The sequence below is a fragment of the Branchiostoma floridae genome, chromosome 5, assembly GCF_000003815.2.
Source record: "Branchiostoma floridae strain S238N-H82 chromosome 5, Bfl_VNyyK, whole genome shotgun sequence".
NCBI classification, from domain to species: domain Eukaryota; kingdom Metazoa; phylum Chordata; class Leptocardii; order Amphioxiformes; family Branchiostomatidae; genus Branchiostoma; species Branchiostoma floridae.
In genome coordinates, this window is record NC_049983.1 from 17,388,238 (window position 1) to 17,411,984 (window position 23,747).

Genomic DNA, 23,747 nt, shown 5'->3' on the forward strand with positions numbered 1-23,747 from the left:
AGTATCAAGTTCAAGCACTAGGAGGCCCAAGATCAAACCTGACCACCAGGACACCAGCAACAACCCACGTAACAAATAGCAACACGATGGCACCTTGCGTTCCGGAGATACAGCGCACGCGCAGTGCCCGCACAAAAGGTAACTTGGAATGTCAAGTTCAAGCACCAAGGGCGCCAAAATCAAAATTGAGAATTATTCAGCCACCGCCAACACATGTGCCAAATATCATCGCGCCCGCACCAACCGTTCAGAAGATATAACTCCGGAAATACCCCTCCCGGACACAAAATTCGACCTGCCGGGTCAAGTTCAAACGCGACAAGGCCCAAAGTCAATCCTAGGCAACAGGCAACAGCCCCCCACCCATGCACCAAAAATCGTCGCAATCGCGCGTATCGTTCCAGATACACAGCGCCAAAAGTGCCCCCAAAACACCAAAAATGCCACCTGCAATGTCAAGTTCAAGCGCCAGGAGGCCCAAAATCAAACCTGAGTGTCAAGCCACCACCCCCAACCCGCATACCAAAAATCGTCGTGCTCGCACCATTCGTTCTCGAGATACAGCGCCCTAAATCCCCAGCTTCCAAATTTTCCCACGCCCGTGAAAACCATACCTGCATACATGCAGGTAAATATTGAGAACATTACACAGATGTTATAAATAGTTCTAAACAGTTACTTATCATAGTTAGAATGTTATTAAGATTTCCAAAATGTTGGAACAAAAGGCAAGAAATACCCTCTTGGTAATGTGGAATCGACTCTACAACACACCAAGTATGAGAACAATCCATCCTGCCGCTCTTGAGTTATCTTGTTGGTAGACACACACACGCTCACACACACACACACACATACACGCACACGCACGCACATACACACACACACACACACACACAAACGCTATCGTGAAAATATTTCATGGAGTTTACTTCTTGTATTAATTGCATTTCGAACAATATGTGTCACTGACATCGGTACGCCAGATTTCAAGTCAATTATCACCTGGACCTTACAGAAAGAAAAACGCCGGGGTGTCCGCTGCTATGTATAATTGCCGCCGTTCGTGATGTCCCTAAATAGCAAACGTGCCTATGGTACTATTTTCAGGTCATTTGGTCTTAATATAATAGCATAGGAGCCAAAAGTATACAACGGCCCTGTCTGGAGTCATATGACTCAAAGTTGAGTCGAGTGACCCAAAGACTCCGTGTTGAGTCATATGACTCAAAGTGACCCTTTATAATACAGAAATCCATCCATTGTGGCTGAATATTGAAAAATCTGTTTGAGTCATATGACTCCAAGACGTCTTGAATTCCTAGATGACAAGCTTAAACGGCTGCAATTGCGTAGAATAAATGGCTTCATTTTCTGATTTTTAAGTCGAAAAAGGGGAATAAATTGGATTTTCCCTTATTATTTTGGATTATGTTGTCTAGAAATGGCAAAGAAATCCCCAAATTCAGCAATATTAAGTAGTGCATGCCTGAAGTGTAAATGAAGCCGATATCGGGAAAAACTGTGTGTAGTCGAGGTAGGGAATCGCAATCAGTTTGGATTGTGTGCGATTAATCAGAATGTCTGAAAACAAATGTGAACGCATTTTTTAACCAGATTGCAAAATTTTGATCCGGATCAAGCTTGGTTCTTTTTCATTTGTGAATTTGGTTTAGTTCAACAGACTGCCCGATTTCAAATTTGTAACCGCGAGTCCTTTATATTCAGCACAACTGTCACGCCTTTACAAGCAATAGATTCGTCCAGGAGAAATGGCACAACCTAGTTTATAGGCGACGAATATCAAATTTGTTTTCTTCTTTTTTGCTGCCAGTATTCCTCTTTGTTGTTTGACCGCGAGTCCTTTATTTTTAAGCACAACAAACGCCTTTGCAATCAATGTTTCGGAATTCTTCAAAGACAAACTGCAAAGCCTCGTTTATAGGCGACAAATATCAAATCTATTTTCATTTTACTGCTAGTATTCCTCTTTGTTGTTTTACTACCAAATTTACGAGTATGTCCCGCGGAACTTCGGACAGCCCGACGCCAGCGGTATTAAAGAATTTTCAAAATCCGATCTGTCATCATGACCACGCACCGTCAGAACGTAAGCACGTGCGGAAATGGGACCTAAGACGGTCAAGTATCAAGGACCTACATCTGAATGGGGAAACTCTTTCATGCGGAGTGTCACAAGTAACTAAAAAGTTAGGCCGGCTCTTATCAAATACGTGGTTCCGGTCGAAGAGAGCTCGTCGGAAGACTGAAAATAAGTAGATGACATGTCGCTGGTCGAATCCAGACCCAATACTACTCATTCCACTATGCATTGAAGCTGTACAAAATAAGGCGTGTAGAATAATTCTAGGCAGAGACTAATATGTTTGCTTGATAGGGCCTTAGAACAGCTGTCACTTACTTCCCTGTACCTGAGACACCGTAATCTTTGTTTGAAACTTGCACTATGCCTAAATCTCCATTCTTCTCTAGACGGTTGCCTTCGAAACGGGGAAGTGTACATAGCAGAGAACCAAGAACAAAGGACAACTACACGCAGTTCAGATGTAGGACATCTAGATTAAAAAATATTACCTTACCTTTTATTACCTTAACATTTTTGAATGAATTTTAATGCATTTTTAACAAATGTTTATGTCATATACCCCAATTCAGCCAAGTATGGCTGCAATGGTATGTATAAGTAAACTTCTTTGTTGCAAATGAACCAGTCATTAAGTCATTCATAACCTTATTAACGCTTGCTTGTTCTTTACAGTGTTCTTTGCAGTGGACAGAGAACTCCGGGAACAGCAAGCTGGCTTTCGACCCAAACGATCCTGCGCTGAACAAATCTTCACTCTAAGACGCATTATAGAAAAGTGCAATGAACTTCAGACCCCACTCGCTATCAGCTACATTGATTTTACTAAGGCATTTGATTCCATTCATCGGCCCTCATTGCGGAACATTATGCAGATGTATGGATTGCCTCCCAAGTTGATATCTGCAATCAAGGGGATTTATGCCAACTCAAGATGCTGTGTAAGGACCAGTGATGGGTACAGTGACTGGTTTGAGGTTAAGCAACGGGGGTACGTCAAGGATGTGTGCTATCACCCATTCTCTTTGCCCTCGCCATTGACTGGGTCCTATCCAAGGCAACAGACAGAAAGGGTATACAGTGGGTACAAGAACAGAAACTGTCGGATCTGGATTTTGCAGTTGACATCGCCGCCCTAACAGAAACCACCCAAGAGCTCCAGCCGTTAGTAAGCGACATAGGCTCCTCAGCAGCTAGTATTGGCCTTGAGATCAGTACAAAAAAGACCAAGAACATGCTGTCAGGACCCCACCCACCGACAACAGCTGTATTCATCGATCAGTATGAAGTAGAAGTGGTTGAGAATTTCACTTACCTTGGAAGTTCCATAAACAACAACGGGGAAATAGATAAAGAATTGGACTGTAGGATTGGAAAGGCCTCAGCAGCATTTAACCAACTAGGAAAGATCTGGAGGTGTAAGAAACTTTCTATTAAGATAAAACTACGCTTTTACAATAGCAACGTCCTGTCCACACTCCTCTACGGCTCTGAATCATGGAATTTGAAAACCAGCCATGAGAAGAACCTTGACGCCTTCGACAGCAAGTGTGTGAGGAGGATCTTGGGGATCAAATGGAGTGACTTTGTCTCAAACAAAGACGTAAGAGCACAAACAAGACAACAGCCAGTGTCATCAATCATATGTAAACGACGGTTAAGCTGGCTAGGACATGTGGAACGACTCCCACCCGAGGGATTTGCTCACCAAGTTCTTCAGTGGAAACCTCAAGGTCGGAGAAAGAGGGGACGTCCTAAGATGAACTGGCAGCAGACAGTTGACAGAGATCTCCTGCCAGTGGGCAAGAGATGGAAAGATGTGTGGAGACTGGCTGTAGACAGAGCGGGCTGGAACCTTCTAACTGCCTCATGCGTCACACGACGTGGGAGCCACTAAGTAAGTCTAAGTCTAAGTAAGTTCTTTAACATTTTTGCAGATTTTGTTTGGGTGCGGGCAGTAAAGTACGCAAGCCAACTGTGGCCACGCTTTGTGACCAAGTTTTGAAAAAAATCTAAAAAGTGCATACATTAATCAAGAAAATACAGTTATGTTACAGTATCATGATGTAACAAGATTACGTTTCTGGGAGCATTTGCCAGCATGTGCACACAAATGCTTGGGAAACATAATCTTCTCTGACAAAGGTAACAAACTGACAGCTATATACAAGTTCACCAGGGTACACTTATATAAATCACACTTATATAAAAGGCACAATATTATTTTGCGCAAATTCATGTAGTTAAAAATTAGAGGAAGAATCAGAGTCTGCTTTGTGTATTATTTTTGTCTACATGTGTCCTGAAGAAACTGAGGATCTTGTGCCAAGAGTCCTCCTGGGCTGCGGCATGGCTTCTAGGCTCCCCACCAGCAAGCATACACCAGTCTAGAAAAATGTAAAGGTATGTGAAAGCTATAAATTCTACATACAGTCAGTATCTCAAAATGATCTCATTAAAAACAAGAGTTTGGCGACCTCACCCTTTAGTGAGATATTTACAGCATTCACAAGTTTCTTCTATCATCTTGTCTCATTGAAATAGCCTCCATGGCAGGTTCTTAGGGGCCTTTTTTGGCTCATGATACACTTTTGCTGGCCATTTCTTTTTGTACTGGGTCGCTGATTGCCGGCTGTCGCTGATTACTGTCAAGCGACCCAGTACAAAAAACAATACCTCCATTTTCAAAGAAGAAACCTGCAGTAACTGTATAAAGTATTTTACTAACCGAAAACTCTGTGATAATACAGAGCACAGTGAGGCATGTATGGAGGCTCGATCAGGTGACCTGCCTTTGGGTACTGCAGCAGGGTGTAGTTCGTCTTCCCATGAGCCTTCATTCTACCAATGGCCTGTCAAGTGAAACATGAGAGTCATATTCTTACTGCAGGTAAGATGCAGTTAGGCCACACAGACTTGTTTTTGTGGATGACATCCTCTGGCGAATATAAAATGGGAAAATCCAGAAAAAATGTTGCTAAACCACGGGAGTAAACCTCCAGTCCATTCTTTCCCTGTCTTGGTTTGTCTATTTTCACCTCAAGTAAAATTACTCTGACCGTGTATCCCCTTACGGAGGCACGGTGGACGCATGTTGCCACTTGTGTTATTTTTTAAATTTTGCAAAAGGCATGTTGGAGTTCGTTGGAGGCATGCACATTGGACTTTGTTGAAGCCACGTTGGAGTTCGTTGGAGCGTTGTCAAAATCAACAGTACCTCAAGAGTACTCCAAGCCAGTGTGATAGGGGCTTAAACACTGTGAACCACCCAATGACTTATTATATCAATTACCCAGATTCAATCATAGCTCACCTGATTCGCAAAGAAAACTGCTTTTGTGCTGAGATCATCCTCCCCTGCCACAAACATAATGGGACACTGTGCTTTCTCCACCTGAAAACATAAAGAGGGACAGGTGCATATAAAGCTGCACATTTTATCGATGCCTCTGTCATCATTATATTGAAGCCCACGGGATACTCTCTCCTTTAGTTCAGGAACAGACACAGGTCAGGACCTAAACCTCATCAGTACCTGTACCCGATGTTATGTTCAAGTACACAGCCTTGTTCTCTAGTACTGTATTCCCAGGTATGCATACTTCAGATATGCAAGAGTGCATTTATATATTGGGTGATGTTGCATTGGAGATCTCTTCAGATGAATTGTTCAGGGTATTACAGATTATAATACACGTACATATAACTTGGCAGAGAAATATCTATAGAGATTAGTTATTCTTACCTGAACATATGCCTTTATACCTGGTTCTTTGGTGGTATCCAACACATTTCTTACGTCGACATACCCCTCTTCCGTAAAAACAAGTCCTTCAGGCACCCATCTGTCGACAAGAAGAAAGGGTATTTCAAAGAGAGGATCATGTGTCGAAATTCTGTTGCAGTACCCTATAAAGTTGCTTGGGGGTCAGTGTTCCTCCCTGGTTTTTAAGAGATCTATTCTCACAATGATACTTAATATCATTAAGATACATTGACAACTTTTTTGAGATATGCTCCTCACAAAGTTACATAAACATACAAATGTTCATTTACACAAATTATGCATACTCACACATACACACATACAGACACACACATGTAAACACACACACATATACACACATACACATGCACACATGTAATTACACATACACACACAAATATAAGCACACACACATCCACCCACACACATCCATGTTAACACACACACCAACACAAACACACAAGCACACATACACACACACAACACACACACACACACACACACACGCACACAAGAAATACATATTAAGTGAACCAGCTCACGGTGCACAGGGGAAGACTGTGTCCTTGTAGCGCAGTGGAGCAGCAGTTACAGCCGTGTAGCCACTGATGCCTACTGCAGCAGCAACCTGTTTGTAAAATTTTATCTTTGTCATACCGAAAACTTGACTCTAAGTTAACAGGGCACTACAAAAGGCATACAGTACGTTAAATGGGTTTTAAACTCCAGAAGGGAGTGTTATTTTACATGTATGTACATTTGTATCAATAAATACATAATCAGCCGACTTCTTGCCTAGCCCCACTTGTGGTAAATTACACATCATGTACATGTACATGTTTGTAAGACAATATGACACTCACCAAACCCATGCAGACATTACTCATTTATTTTCTGTGTATTGACACTTCCTTCATCATGAATATGCATAGTGAGGGGCGATAAGCACACCAATACAGCCAACAGTACACAGAATATCAAAGAACACATATCATTGAGACATTAGTTTTGTCTTATTGCCCCTCAGTTTGGTTTTATAACCTGACTTTTTGAGATTACTCGAAATAAAGAATACTTGAGGACTTTTTAGCAGAGTCCCAAATGTTTTTTGTATCCGAACCACAGCATCCTGTTGCAGGGCTCGAAATACCACCTGCATATTCAAATAGTGCAGGTAAATTTGGAGCGGTGCAGGTATTTTTTATGTCTACCTGAACCTAACCTGTACTGGGCCATGTACTGGGTTTTAAACTTTTATACATAAATGTCCTATGATGTAGGTGTATGTGGGTTGTTACTAGCTGCAATGACTGTTACCACCCATAAAAAAAGAGTATAGAAGAAAAAGTAGCAATGGCTCCTGAACAATTTTAGTTTGATCCATACTTCCTAAACTCAGAGTGGTGCAGGTAAAATTTGTCTGGTGCAGGTAATTTTCAATGTTTCCTGTACCAGTACAGGTATGCAGAAAAAAGTATTTCCAGCCCTGTGTTGTGTATGTTACTGACAGATTTATATATATACCGTACCACAACATCCTGTTGTGTATGTTACTGACAGATTTATATATATACCGTACCAGAACATCCTGTTGTGTATGTTACTGGCAGACCAGCTGTGAGTTTACATAGAAAAAAACATGAGGCCAATTACCTTGTCCATGTGTGCTGCCATAGACAGAGCTATCTCTACTCCCTTGGAGGTGGCCACAACGCCCACCCCGTGGCTCTGGACATTGGGAAGACTAAGTAGCCAGTCGGCTGCTTCCTGCAGTGTCAAACATCCATATCTGATTATATATTATACATATACATGTACGTACCCCATGCACGTTAAAGAACCCCCCACACGTGCGATGGTGCGGTGTGGATGGAGCAAACCATTCTGTCTGGAGTTGGAGATTCACTACGATTCACCCGGGCGGAGGCCTGGCGAACCTTCGTGTCGTATCTGCCATACGGTGATTTACATCATTCATCATGCCCCGGAGAGGAGATAGGCGCCGCCAGGGGACTAAAATGCCTATTGATACAGCATAACATGTTGTGCTGCCCCTACGGCTGATTAATACGGCTGATTAAAAGGCTGTGGGACGAACGAACGAACGATATACATGTAATACGTTTCATGCATTTAAGTTCATGAGGATTTGATTTCGTAGAAGGGAAATGGAGTGTTTTGGTTTTGAGTTCGCAGCTGCACCATCCCATGAACTTTAACGCATTTTTGCACAGTAGTCACATACTGTAATGGAAAACTGAGTACATCTACCAACTGCAAGGGTGCTACAAACGGACAGTGCTGGTGTTATCAATTGTCACTGATCTACCTGTATCTAGTCTCTGAATACTTAGTACAGTATTGCCTATCATGGTGTTAAGAAAAGCCGAGAGTAGGTGGTATGGAGAAAGGAATGAATTAAAAAAATGTGTATTTGTAAGCGTTTGTGTGTCTTCACAACACCTAAACATTGTAGAGTTTACATTGTAGAGTCGTGTCATCAAGTCCCATTTTTATACAACATAAGTTGACACTACAGTAACACTAAACAGTTATATTCTATGGCTAGAGCCCTACTGCACTGCATAATGAACCAGCTCAATACATAATTCTATCAAAAATACTTTCGTTATAAATGATATTGTACCTCAAAATAATGAAGGTCAACGTTGACCATTTCTTTTGGAAGGTCATCATAGGCAAAGAAGGCCAGGGCAGCGCAGTACAGCGAAACCTCGTGATGCCAGCAGTGCCGCACGGTACTCCGCCAAACCTCCGGTGGACCCAAACATGTCGATGACTGCAGCAAAAGGACCGTCACCTATGGAAGGCATAGAATACACAAGAAACGTGTGGTCAGTTAACTTTAACACAGGACAGAATACCATCACTGTGTCACTGAAAGGCTTTGATAGAGGTCTGCATGCCTTTTTCTGTGTGGTGTAGTGACCTATCTTCTATCATCGTTAATCATACTCCGGCTCACTCTAACTTAGTGTTTATCGTTGTTGGTGAGTCATTCCTGACGCATTATTGGTTGCTTTAATTCTAAGTAGCATGATATCTATTTTCATAAATTCAACACAACATTGCCCCTGAATGTGTGCTCACAAACTAGAGTTGATTCCGAGTCACCGAGAGAGTTTTGAAATAATATTTGTAATAAGTTTGAACTATTCAAAAGAATACTTCAGTCACTTAAGTTCTAATTTTTTCAAACAATTGAAAATGAAAGTTTAAACATGTTTGAACATATCTATACAAAGACAAGAAATACCCTCATGGTAATGTGGAATCGACTCTAGTTGTGTTTTTTACGAGAAAGTGGACTACAATTCACCCGGAGGTAGAAACAGCGTCCCTCGGACACGCCCTTCTCTCACCGGTACCCTCTTCACTCCGTGTCCCAGGTACCATCTCTCCACAGTTGTAGTCGCCAGCCAGGGCAGGTTCTCTTCTCCCATCACATCCACATGGCCTTCATGCACCCGCACATCTACCAGGAATGGTGTGGAGACGTCTTTCTTCCTGAGACGGAGTCCGGGTCTCTGACCAGGTGAGGGCTGCATGCTCCAGAACAGACCCATCTGGTCAACATCTGAATATTTGAGATAATTCTTTCTGAAGTAAAAACTGATGTTCCTACACTGCAAAGTCTGTCTGCCTGTGCTGTAGCCTTCATTGGGTCCAAATGACCAATCACTTGTCACTGATTTTAAAAAGGTGAGAAATATCAATTGGAGATTCTTTATCATTTTGAAGATCTCAGACAGGACTCTTTAAATTTCTTGTTTGTATGATGTAGTTCATTGATAATGCAAATAAGGTGTCCATTACTATCATGACGTGTCCATTCTTCACTTTCTTTCATTTTATGGTGAGCAGGACTAGCACACAGAAAATATACATCAAAAGACAAACCAAAAATAATAATTTAGAAGCCTCGACCATGGTCTGTCATGTCACAGATTAATCACTTATTCTACCAACTCTGACCTCTTTTTCCTGCCACTATGGCAAGTCAGACATTTGCAATCATCTTCCTATTCACTTTGCCAATCTACTAAGTGCAGACGGTGTATTCAAATTACAACCTAGATACTGTGACAAAAACATTGAATCATTCTGTAAAAAGAATCAACGACTTAACAATTAGATATACTGTACCAGTATACAGCCCTCCCAGTGAAGGCTGTTTGGCCACCACAACCCTTCCCGTGTCGTCAGCCCTGTAATGTGCGTATGACTGGAAGCGGGCGGGCCCTTCCACATGCTACATTATATACAACTGTATATAACATTGTAGTACATACCAGTATACAGCCCTCCCAGTGAAGGCTGTTTGGCCACCACAACCCTTCCTGTGTCGTCAGCCCTGTAATGTGCGTATGACTGGAAGCGGGCGGTCCCCTCCGACAGTCGTGCATGTAAGGTGACCGGTTGTCTGGGAGCCAGTCTCTCCACGGTGATGTCCACCTTGTCATCAACCAGGGCTGTGGCTGGACTCACCAGCAGTCGAGCCTGCGTGCTCATTTTTCTAAAGAATTACAAGAAATTTAACATGATAAACCAAATGATAAACCACTACTTAACTACATGCATGGGCATCATGATATGTGGTTGGTAATAGTTGTCAATGTTGAGGCCCCTGAGAAAAAACAAACATGCCTGGAGTCATGGTATATCAAGCCTTGTCTGGACGATAATTATACATATTATAATACATATTAAAATACTTATACATATTATACATAATATCGTCTCTTAATAAGTCTCCATGGCCTTTGATTCTCTGCAAATTGTGCAATTTAACTTTGATTTTGCTTACTTTGAAAAAGGTTTAAAGAATTGAATATGAATTTATGAACTATCAAAAGAACTTCCTTGTATTTTTGACAATGGACTGACAGTGTGTTGAATTCTTCCCATATTTGTTATACCCAAGGTTTCATTGTACATTTGTTAGGGCCTTTAATAGTCAAACTTCCTCCTGGTGTCACCAACACCTACCCACCCCCCAACCCCAAAGCAATGCAAATTTGGTGTCAAACAGTAATACCTTGTGAATATGAGATGCTGAAGGTAATATAACGTTATTGGTTGCCGCAAGGAGCTCCTTGGTTGCCGGTTGCAAATTAGATTAAAAAACAAAATGAATCCCAGCTAAGTTCAACTGTTTAAAACTAAGCTTGCTTGAAAATCACCTCACCTTACCTGTGCACTTAGTCCAATGTTATTTGCATAAGGTCAGAATTTGGCCTTAGTACTTGGGTCAAATTCTGAAGCTTGTACAAATAACATTGGACTTTGTACACTTGATGAGGTAAAGGCAGATTTTGGACACTCTAGCTTACCTGCATTGTATTCTGACAATCTGTAGCATATCGCTTCTGTAAAAGTTTTCAGTATACTAGAAGGAACGTCTTACAAAACATGAAATTTTAAACTCTTCATTCTGCAGTACTTCGCTCTTGACCTCGGCTCCTTCTTGACCTCCAATAGTTTCTACGTACTTTGACCTCTGACCTACCATGTGTTCCCGATGACCACATTAGTGTCGCTCGTATCAGGTTTTGGGCCGCGCACTAGTAGCTGGATTTCAGGAAGGCGCATCTCTACAACGTTGTGAATACGCTCTAAATTTAGCGTGATGTTTCACGTTGACTTCAGGATGATGTTTTCTTCCATTTTTGTTGTTGTTTTGTTGAACATTTTACGGATAGCTTCAATTGATTTGCACCAAACAATGTGATGACATTTGAGCAAACATCACGATGGGCTTACTTCCCATATTCCTTTCCAGTGGTAAATTCTGGTAATTCTTCAATGGTAAAAAGTTAAAATAAAGACAAAAAAGACCAGGTTTCTTTCCTCTGTTGTTACTTTATATACATTAATGTCATTACTAAAATGAGTGACACTGTAATCCTTAGCACGCTAATTAATGCCGACTAATGTAGAAGAGATACCAAGTGCTGCAGAACACTGAAGTTTACATGTTTCAGAAACAGAAGAAAAATTCAGAAGTGCAATTTCTTGTGTTTACAGTGATAGAGTACAAAATACATTGTGCTATCCAGTTGTAATAGAGTATGTGAATATCAACTACATGTGAACTAACCTCCGCTTGGTTTCTGACAAATCCACAAAAATGAGAAACATCTTGTATTTAGCTATAACGAAAGGTACCCCCCCCCCCCCCCCAAGAGATGGTTAACGTTTCAATGGCCTCTGATGAGAAACTGTCCCCATTGTGTCAGCACCAGGCTAGGGGATGAAAAGGACATGGCTATATATAAAAATAATTAACCAGTCACCTTGAAGAAATGTGTTGAGGATCTAATTGTGTCAGCACCCAGCTTATAGAGATGAAAAGGGTGATTTCAGATATTAGCAGGTCTGTCTGAAGACAGGGATACAGAGGAGAGGATATGACACTATAGAATAAAGATCTTTCCTCAGCCATGGCAACTCTTCATCATAAATTATTACCAAACTGCCTCCTACATAGCTCGTGTTCTAATAATGCCGTATATAGACAAGTTATACATGGATACGGTGATTATATACAAGTAAATGGTAGCATAAGTGAATGGAACAAAAGCATTCTCGTTCAAAGCAAGGATATTGAGACATAGCCAAACACTGAAGGACTCCACAGAAATGCCATATTTTCATCTCAAGTATGATACATGTAGTTGAACATTTAGGTGGAATGTACATTTGTATATCTTCACTGTGTATACTGTATAGAAACAAAACATTTATTGTGACTTTAAACAACACAACGTATATATGATAGGTTTTCTGCACTACCAACGTCTTATAAAATCCATACAATGTCATACAGTCAAGTGATTCATCATCATGCAAATAAACTAAGTATAGATATTGAAAGAATCTTGTATTCCAACGGACATATATAGCCATATCTCAGAATAAAGATGTCTCAGTCTGACTTGTGTAACTTAATGCCATTCCATACTAGCCAAGTGCCACAAATGAACAGAATCATATGATGCACAAAGTCGATCCATGATAGAACTATTTTCTCTTCTTTAACTATTGACCAGTTACAAACAACCAAATACATGTGTAACAATTATCCGACTGCTGCCTACCCCTGTGCCAGGGATCCCAGCAGCAGCAATCAAATACTGGATACTACTACTACTACTACTACTACTGCTACTAGATGCAACAATAGTTACTGGTTGTGTAGTCTTAGAATTTTCACAACATGATTTTTCCTATGTGAGTTATGTCATGTTGCATGGCCTTTGTGTGCATGCCTGGCATTAATATTGTTTATGATGCAAAGACCAAGCTTCACTGCTTCTTCCTTCTGTACTTGTCCGACACGCGTACGCGTGCCCGCTTCTGCCGTCAGTCGGGCTTTCCCAATGTGACATATCTTATGTTTCATGGCCTGTGTGTGTGTGTGTGTGTGTGTGTGCCTGGCATTACTATTGTTTATGATGACCAAGCTTCACTGCTTCTTCCTCCGTACCTGTCTTAGAATTTTTAAAACATGACTTGCTGCCGGTCTGGCTTTCTCAATGTGACGCATCTTAAGTTGCATGGCCTATGTGTGTGTGTGGTATCTGGCATTAATATTGTTTACGATGACCAAGCTTCATTGCTTCTTCTTTCTGTACCTGTCTTAGATTTTCACAACATGATTTTCCCAATGTGACTTAATATGTTATGTTGCATGGCCTATGTGTGTGTGTGTGTGTGGTATGTGGCATTAATATTGTTTAAGATGCAAAGACCAAGCTTTACTGCTTTTTCCTTCTGTACTTGTCGGACATGCGTGCCAGCTTCGGCCGTCAGTCGGGCTTTCCCGATCTTATGTTTCATGGCCTATGTGTGTGTGTGTGTGTGGCATTACTAGTATTATTCATGATGACTAAGCTTCACTGCTTCTTCCTTCTGTACTTGTCAGACACGCGTGCCCGCTTGCGCCTGCGATCGGGCTTGCGCTGCTTGTGCAGCCGCCCCACGCTGACGCCCTGCCTGCGTCGCACCAGCACATGCTGATCCACCAGCTTGGACAGCTGGCCCTGCTCAGCAAGCATGCGCAGGAACGTGCGGATGAAGTCGTCGTAGTTGTGGGTGCGGCGACAGTCGTCCACCTGGGAAGAAGGGATATATTGTAAAAAATAAAGCCACTGTATTTGGTCATTTTTCTACATGATGAGTTGAATCTACCTTATTACACTGCACAGCAATACTCACAACATATGGATACGACTTTGTTGTGAGGACGTCTTGAATTATGTGAACTTCCCACCGCCGCTTGTGTTGTCTACCATTTTATTAAAGTTTCCAACGAACCAAGGCAACGCCTTCAGCTCCTCCAAATCTTGTAAGCAAAACTAGAAGAAAACACCATGGCTAATACATGTGTATATCCTGTGAATAACAAATTATAAAGAGGAAACCATCTGCCCACCTTGTACTTCTTTCTCTTCTCTATCTCGTCCTTAAGGTGCTGTTCACAGATCTGAATCTCTGTCTCAACATTCTTCAGCAGTGCCAGAAGGTCCTGGGGAGACACAAAAAGGCAATGTTTCAGATTTACGTGACTAGTTTAAGATAAACAGACAAGACAGTAAAAACAGGGTTTACCAATTTTGTTTGCTACATGCAAGCTTGGATCCAATAACTCCCATACTAGTACTAGTATCCTATATATAAAATGGCACCCCATAAGTCTAGGCACATATAACATTTCTGTATCTACATTACTATCAATTGGTACAACATACCTTTGGTGCAAAGGCATGAGCCATGTTTGGCCTTGCCCCGCCTGCCTGCAGTGCATGCTGGTCTTGCTGGGCATCTCCTGTGCCACTCCCAGCTTGCAGGGCCATGGGGTCACCTTCCACAGAGTCCCCACTCCCTAGTCTCTGCAACGCCATGTCCGCATCCCCCATGTGTAGCCTCTTGGCTGGAGGACCGCCCCCCTCCCCAGACAGCGATCTCTTCAGGCAGACTGTGATGATGTTGGCATCAGTTTTGGTGTCGCCTTCCTGCTTGGTGATGCTCCCCTCGGGGATGGTCTGCAGTTCCGAGGTTGCCCCTGGAGACCGGATAAACTCCATCCCCACCCTGTGACCCTCCTGGGCTGCCAGCAGTTTTGTCGCCGCCTCTGTGAACAGGTTGACGTTGTGCTGGTGGTGCTTGAAGGGGTTCGGACTGCTCACGGCGGACCTGTTTGCCGATCTGACAGGAGAGTTGAACGCGCTTCCGATTTCGGACGCAGTGTCCGTGCTCTCGTTGCTGGGGGCAGGGGAGGGAATCTTGGAGTACCCCGTGTGAATTGACAGCGGCCGAGCCTCGTCTGAGCGCCATGGCATCTCCAAAAAACCGACCCTCCTGCTGGCATCCGGGTGAAGGAATTCGTCAGGTTTCCTGGTGTCCGCCACGGCAGAGATGGCCCGCATAGCCTCTGAGAACGTGATCTCTCCGCTTTTCACTTCCGGTTCCACGGCCGGCTCGGTGGCAGACTCTGTCCCTTCTGTTGACGCAGAGCTGGTTCTCCCGCTCGTGACATCCCCGCCAGAAGACTCGTTTGTCTCTCCTTCATTTATTCCCTCCATTCCCGCTGTGGATGCCGCCACCTCATCATCTTCACTCTCTTCCTCTTCCTCGTCTGTATCGTCATCGGTGAAGGTTTCTGGGGGAACGTCCTGGTCATTCTCTTCTGTGAATTCCTCCAGTGGTGACTTGGCGTAGTTATGGCTGTCCAGGGCGGGGTGGGTGACAACAGGACTGGATGTGTTTCGCTTGGTCAGGGTGGCACTTTGTACCGTTGGCAATGCCTTGTGCTTTTTCTTTTTCTTCTTCTTCTTTTTGTGACGTCGTCTGTCGGACATCTCTGCTGGTTGAACGCCATCGGCACCGGCAGCAGAGGAGCTTGCAACAGCAGCTGACGATGTGACGGTGGAGGAGGCTTTGGACTTGTGGTGGGATTCTCCTCCAAATGCAGAGGGGATGAGAGAAGTCAGGTGTGGCTGGGTGAAACGAACCAGCTGAAAGACAAAATGCACAATTATATGTACATTCACTTTTTATAGGATCTAGTTTTGCAGGTAGGAGTTTTCAAGTTTGTGGTCAACATAATACTGAAGCACAACAAACACATATTTTGGTATCCTGAAACTATAGTAGTCACTACTATAGTTTCAGGATACCAAAATATGTGTTTGACAATGACATAATTATCTTGTGTGACTTTGTCACTTAATAAGATGATTATGCCAATATCAACAGTCATGACAACAGAGTGCTACCATCTCTCCTTGGGATGGAAGGATGTCTACTACACTACTACTACAGCACTGTATTGTATTCAACATCAACTTCACAATCTCAGACAGTGAGACTAGTCTCTACCAGACTGACTACGCTAGTCATATTGGAAGAATAATTTGCCAGGAGAGTATTATACCAGAGGAGTTGACTGGCCCCGCAGCCATTTAATGTTAGACTGACTCCCCTGCCCAATTTCCCTTTTTTTTTGCCGAATTATTCTATGATTCCCGGTAGGAAGGCCTGGTGGAGGCTAATCTCAGACTGAGCTATGTCCCATCTTTCCTGTAAGAAGCAACCACACATGTCAGTCACCAAGAAATCAAACTGACTAAAACTTGTTGTTTTGTTTGTTCCGTGTTCAGATGGCCCCTGTGCTGGTTACTCTTCAGGACTCACAGCCCTGCTGTATCAGGGAACACCTTAAAGTACTACTGTACCTCACGGCATCCCAGATGGCACAATCATCACTACATGGAACAAACACAATGCACTTCGGAGGATGGCAACAAACATGGCTCATTTCTGCACTACCCAGAATGCTTGTTGCCCTTCCAGTCACAAGGATGGAAATGGATTAGGTCAGAAACAAACACAGATGCACTAAAAATATTGCTTCACTACCTTGGGGTGAATCAAACATCAGTATAGACTTTTACATGTTTCTTGCTAAATACAACGTACAGGTATATTTGTAGCTATGGATTTTGGAAGCAACTGTTGAGATGTGAGGTTTAACTTGTAAGGGGAGTTCGATGATCTACAAGACGTAGTACAAATAATATCTGTCATCTTGCTTTGACGGAGTTTGAGGCAGACCAAGAAATGCACCAGAATGCAAGAAAAGTTATTCATTCATTTTAAAAAATCATACTGTAACTCTTGAAACAGGTTGTATAATCATGATTTTCATGTTGACTCTTCCATCAAGAATTTGTGACACGGTGAACTTGACAACTTTTCTATTGCATTGCTTCAACCATGTGAATTAAACACTGTGGACATCTAACTTTCTCTCCTATCCAAAAATAAAACCACTGCAAAAGTAAACAAATTTTACAACAAGTTTCATTCCTTGTGATCTCATCAACATTTACAAAATAAAAGCTGCAGCAGTTCACAGCTCCCCCTACCTGCTGCAGTGCCTCCAGCACAATCTGCCTGTTGGTCTTCAGGGTGTTGAGTTTGGTCTCGTACTGCTGTCGTCGGTCTGCCACCACCGCCATCAGGTTGAAACGAATGTCATGACCGTTTTCCCTGAGATGGTGAAGTGTGGCAAAAAATTTAACCATCAGCCTGTTAAGGTATCATTTGGCACTAAATTTGTATACTGATTATGGGATAAGGAAGCAGGTTAATTTGCAGTTCCCAGCATAGGTTCATTATGGAGAAGTGTAACAATGACACAATTATATCACTATTCTTTCAGTGGACCAGTTCTGGTTAAATGTCTTTCAAATATTAAAAATATCATGTTAGGTGGCCTAACACAATGGGACACAGTTGGTCAGATCTTCAATATATCAAGAGACTAATATATAGACTCCGTTTTGTGGGAGGTAAATCCAGTAGGAAAAGAGCAGAGACATATTTTCTGGGCTCCACTGAAAACTGAGAACAAACAAGTGCAGTGAGTATGAACATGACACCCACCCTCCAGTGGCATTCCCTATTCTCTCTGAGATGACCCGTCGGAACTTCTCTGTCCAGTCTTCCTTCTCTCCCCACGGACCTGAGTGGGAATGAAAATCAGTTTGTAATGTAACCAGGCTCTCTCTACGTTTTTGTCTGTTGTCTCCAGACCTCCACTTTATGACATATGACTAAGGCCAAACCAATTTAGCTTGTTGGTTCACAGATTTTTCTAAGTGAAAATATAGCAAGAGCAATAAATACAACGGGCAGGGAGGAAAACTTGAATATGACCATGTCCACTCCATAAACCTGAGTGCACCAAGGCATACACCTGGTCCTCTGGCTTTATTTTCGTGGTGTTTTTCCAGTTAAGCAATTCTTTTTCTTTTTTTGAACATCCATGAACCAACAAATCAAACTGATGTGGCCTAATGGGCAAAGACTTTTTTCGCCCTGGTAGAGAGAGAAAATTTATTTATAGTGCCGTTCCAAAAGACACAATATTGGGTTGGCACAGAGGATTCCAACCCAGCACCTCTACTTCCAAGTAGTCATTCCTAACTACAAAGCCACACCATGCCATGAGCGTAATAAAATAGGGACATACCATGATCGATCGGGTAGGGCTTGAGACCGTCCAGTTCAAACAGCCTGTCATTGGTCGTCACATAACTAACGAAGTGGAAAGCCTCGGCTGTTCGCACGGAGGAGATTCCTGTCTGCTTTTCAGGCAGATGGCGGGGTTCTGGCCTGCCAAGAACAAAACAACACAAACTTGTAACTTGTAACAGTAAGCCCTATTCTACAATATGGGCTTAATTCATTCCTTCTAGTCCAAAAAAATATGCAAACAAAATATGCCTGTTTGAAAGGCTTCAATATGTTTGTTTTTGCTTCAAATATCTGTTTTTTCTTAAATGATAAACTTTACAACTACAGTCTTATGACAAAAAGCAGTTACTCAAGCAACTGGATATGTCTCCAGTATCAGTGTCTCCAGTTGCTTGAGTAACTGCTTTTGGCATATTTATTACATGGATGTCATCGACGTAACTACAGTCTGACTCTTAATTTTATTTTAAATCAATAACCACATTTCTATGAGGAAGTTAACTTCATATCTGCTATCCCATGACTAAGACCAGTAGTGATCTGTTGTTTTGTTTGTTCCGTGTTCAGATGGCCCCTGTGCTGGTTACTCTTCAGGACTCACAGCCCTGCTGTATCAGGGAACACCTTAAAGTACTACTGTACCTCACGGCATCCCAGATGGCACAATCATCACTACATGGAACATATCTCATAGCTGAACTTGTGTGTAGGTGTGGCTGTGGTCATTCTTACAATGCAATTCAGGGAATAGAATAATTGTTTCTTCAGTCCATTTTGTCAAAGATAATTCCATCAAGTTGCTAGTCTGTGAATACTGTGAAACTTACAATATTTCCTCTATTTTGCGTTCTTGGTTTTTGCTGTGCCTCCCTCCATCATGAAATGATGACTTCAGAAATGAGTGTTTTTGTACTAGAGTATTGTTTCAAGAACTAAAACTTCCCAAACATCCAGGACCATGATGAAAAAGCCATAAAAAAAAATTTTGATTGCAAACTTTAAACACTGCAAAACCATCTTTCTACTCCTACTGCAAAAGTAAATAAAGAAGCTTACTGCACCTTGCATGACTGTTGTGAGCTCTGGCTATCTCTGGAACATTTCCAATGGCCCAGCCTTTGGACTGACAAGAAATGACAATAAAAGAAAACAGTGAATCATCACTTAGCATTAGTGCAAAACATGCATCTCTAGATACACCCTTTACTCTAGACAAAGATTGCTGAGCTACCATACAGTGATCAAAACTGGACTTATGTGACCATTGCTTTCATAATTAGTTGCAATATCATACAAAATAATAAAACACTAAAACTGTAAAAAATTATTGACAAAGATGTTGGAATTTTTAATCCATTCTGTTGTTGCTTTCCCAACATGTTACTGGACGTTATGCCATGGTCCACTATTGATTGTGCTTCTCAAAAAGAGCTTGGGGAATTTCCCTGGTATGTGTAAATACTGTCCATAGCATCTGTCTTCTCTGCCACAACCAGCGGAAGATCAGCTTTTCAGTGAGCCAAACTGTTTGAGATCACTTCCAAACATCTTACCTCGGGACCCATCCCCCTGGTAAAGTATTTGAGTCTGGTGAGGGTGCTCCCCAGGCTGATCTGGGGACAGTTCAGTAACACACTCAGCAGGGCGTGGGTGGCACAGGAGTTGGGAATGAGCTGAATGGGTCAGACAAAAAAAAATGAAATATTGTAAAAGAGGAAATGTTCACAGTGCTTTATTATGTACATGTACTTCTTCTTGACCTCTTTACAATAGCCTGATTAAATCTCGGCTTATAGCAGCTTGCCCAATATCCGCTGGCCTCCTACAACTACAGCCAGTTATAGCCCCGGACAGCAGAGTTTGTGTTACACAGCCCCCAAACTTAAACCACAGCGACCATCTCCCCGTATTACAGTAATAACCTGCAAGGCAGTTTTAACAACAAATTTAAAACCACTCTATCTTCACTGAGCCACAAAATAAAATAACCATTGACATTTCCCTTTTTAGTTAAGGTTTTACACTGTTAAAGTAATCCCTGCCCAATTACTAATTAAGTTGAACCAATAATCACAAATACAATATATGCAAAACTGTTTCAACCATGAACTTAAAACACAACCCAAAAACCCTTTCCCATACTGCATATTTACTGTATGTAACTAGGATGTTAGATTATTATTGTTGGACATCCATAATGACCTGTTGTGCAAAGAACATGTCGTTGACGATATCTTCATCCACGACGAAGGATTCCTCCATGCTGGGCCCCACCTTCCGACGCGACCGACGTTCCTCGCTCCACTTGAACAGGAAGATGAACCCATACACGGGCCTGAGGAAGAAGATAATACATAAGGATTAATCAAATCTATTAAAGTTAAACCCACAACTATATCAAGACTAGCTATAGCTAGCACTGTTACAACTTAATCATTTTTGGTAAGACAACGTAGTACTAAGTAGCACCTTTTTGTATTGTCAATCAGTCAAATGAACGTAAAGACATGACACAAATTGTTTAGAGGCTCATCTGTAAAAATTTTGATGACCTTCTTCTTCTTCAAAGAGTTCTTGCCTACTCGTGTTTGCTCTGTTCATCATTATCAATACCATATTTCGTAGCTACATAGAAGTTAACAAACGGCCATCCTACCCTTCAATTGGCTTGGACAGGTCATAGATTTCTTCTACCTGGACTCCTTTCACCCCTGGAAAGGTAGAAAAAAATCCACATCAAAATAAATACTAGTATTGCTACGTTAGAGAGGAGGGTGAAAATGCTTTTGATCCTTTTCATCAACTGGTACCTTTTTTAATGAAAATTATCAGTTTCTGAGTGTTTGTTTCACATAACCAGTAACCTGCCTTAGTTATAAGTTCTCATAACTGTCACCACTGTAGGTAGAATCTGCATTTAGGAATCAGGACGACTCGGACCATTACCAAGTCGGCCCATTAGAAATCTGGTCAACTCGGACCACCCCCCTGGTCAACTCGGACGAATGTCGGACAGCTCGGACCATTACCAACTCGGACCAGTCAACTCGGCCCATCTGCCGGGACAACTCGGACCATCCCCCCCCCCCCCCGACAGCTATTTCATTGATTTTTTTTTCGAACATGTAATCCCCAACACTAGTTTTATATGTATATACTCTGAAATGAGAAAACTGTAGGTTGGATTGTGTAATTCATCAGAACTTTTCGGCATTCCATGCGACGCACATTAGGTCATTGACCCCGAAATACGCAGTGTGTGTGGACAGGTGGATATATGTGAGGCGCTTCTAATAGAGGACAGTAGTAAACTTTATCATTTCTTGCTCTTCGGAATAGCTGTAGACAAATAAGATGTCAGAGAATGAGTCATTCTTGTTGAAGATTAATTGCTAATTAAGAATTTTTTTCAAGCCGACCGTGTCCACTTTGTTTTAATATCGCCGGCGCGCGCGGCACATATGATACTAGATGAAGACCGCCACTCTGTATGACCAGGAGACTTCTGAAGTTCTAATAGTAGCAGCTGGGAAAATCTTTATAATACTAGTACAAATGTACCAAGAAATGTCAAAAAAAAATTTTTTCAAAAGATAAGTAATTTGGTCCGACTTGTACATGGGTGGTCCGAGTTGACCAGGGGGGCGGTCCGAGTTGACCAGATTTTCAATGGGCCGAGTTAGTAATGGTCCGAGTCGTCCTGATTCCAACTCGGACCAAGGACGTCCTTGCTCGGACCATCCCCATGGACAAGTTGGACCATCCCCATGGACAATATTTACACAAAATGTAGCAAAGCACTCGACATGTATATATTAAGCGACGAACTCGCCGGCAGGCCTAGTCACGTCACGTCGGCCGGCTGTGTCCTGCGCAAGTTGTACATAAGCTCAAAGATACATTTATACTTAGATATACCTGGTCTTTGTGAAATGTTCTGCTTACTGAGATGATTTCCCTCAACAAACTGTTCCTATACTAGTGTATGTAGTCTGGACAAAATAAAACACAACGTTTGTTTCCGCTCATTTGCTTTTTACCTTACGAACAATGGCGGATTTTTCTATCCAAGACAAGTTCCCAGCAGCATGCACTGGGTCTCTGACCGACAACTTCTAGCTGTTAACTTTGACGTTTTTGACGTCCCAAACCGCCGGCGCTAAGGCAATCAACGTGATTTTGAATAGACTTTTAGAGACGGCGGCTTTTTGTCAGACAACTTCTAGCTGTGACTTTGACGTCCCAAACCGCCGGCGATGGTCCGAGTTGTCCCGGCAGATGGGCCGAGTTGACTGGGCCGAGTTGGTAATGGTCCGAGTCATCCGACATTCCTGCATCTATAGGCCAGACTGTAAGGTTCACACCAGGAAGGACCCCTAACTCTTTTCAATTTGTGTGGCAGGATCTTTAACATGCTCAAGGTGTAACTTTCAATATGGGACCTCTAGCTTTACACAGGATGAAGGGGGTTGAAGTATTGGGCCAGTGGAGTAGAGATACATGTAGTATAAAGCTGCTTTTTTTCAGCCGGCTTGTGGTGTCATAATTCCCTTGATCGCTCCTCATTACCTTTCACTTTCAGAACAGCCCATTCTATAATCCAAGCTGTCAGAGCTGAGCACATATCAATAGATGAACTTTAAGCAGATTGCTTCACGAACTTACCAAAGTCTTCTACTAGGAGAGTGAACAACCCTGTGGAGAACAAAAGCGGGATATGCATGTAAATATTGGAGTCATTTACAAGCACATCATGATAACAAAATCATCAGAACAATTTGTTTCGTCTTTCTGTTTTTTCTGCAATTTTCCACACAAATTATTTATTGTTTCAGAACGAATACTTCTTCACAAAAACAACGCTTCCAAATCTGCTCTTGTGTATAAAGAATGGGTATTATGGGTGAACAGGGACTTCTACATGTGTTTCGGTTAGTTTAGCTAGCGAGCGTCATCTTACTTTTCTTAGCATGCTCAGAAAAAAAATCTGACACATCAATAATGATAAGCTATTTTTCATCTCAAAATCGCGGATAGAAGGCAATGAAACAGTTCAAATGGTTACCTGGATCGCTCTCCAGCTCTAGCCACCCTTTGTTCATGGTGGAATTTGGAGAAAAACGACAAAAACTCAAACTAATTCACGGCATCGTCTCCAGTCTCCGTTTTGTCTGGTTGGGGTGGGGGGGCGGCTTGGGGTCACCAGACTTGACCCCAATTCAGACGAAACTACTACAGAAAAGGGGTGATAAAAATTAGTATATAAAGCTGACTTCAAATAATTTTTTCATATTCCATACTGATATTTCA

General features: G+C 42.2%; 2 protein-coding genes across 2 annotated transcripts; both read right to left on the minus strand.

The window, feature by feature from the left end:
* Nucleotides 1–4,023: 4,023 nt before the first annotated feature.
* LOC118415662 (acyl-coenzyme A amino acid N-acyltransferase 1-like) lies at nt 4,024–11,411 on the minus strand. The gene is given in 11 exon segments (XM_035820391.1): nt 4,024–4,491; nt 4,833–4,956; nt 5,418–5,498; nt 5,850–5,949; nt 6,413–6,498; nt 7,524–7,637; nt 8,518–8,586; nt 8,588–8,691; nt 9,211–9,468; nt 10,184–10,407; nt 11,225–11,411. Coding segments are annotated over 11 exon segments (1,314 nt in total). The 5' UTR covers nt 11,254–11,411; the 3' UTR covers nt 4,024–4,366.
* Nucleotides 11,412–11,749: 338 nt separating this feature from the next.
* On the minus strand, nt 11,750–23,670 carry LOC118415338 (ubiquitin carboxyl-terminal hydrolase BAP1-like). Its single transcript, XM_035819845.1, has 12 exons — nt 23,503–23,670; nt 23,103–23,132; nt 21,094–21,148; nt 20,640–20,772; nt 19,991–20,110; nt 19,499–19,560; nt 18,433–18,575; nt 17,844–17,922; nt 17,324–17,447; nt 14,645–15,910; nt 14,329–14,421; nt 11,750–14,008 (listed from the first exon to the last, which is right to left on the minus strand). The coding sequence occupies exons 1-12, from the start codon at nt 23,537–23,539 to the stop codon at nt 13,790–13,792; spliced, it is 2,361 nt and encodes a 786-aa protein (XP_035675738.1). The 5' UTR covers nt 23,540–23,670; the 3' UTR covers nt 11,750–13,789.
* Between the last annotated feature and the right edge of the window lie 77 nt (nt 23,671–23,747).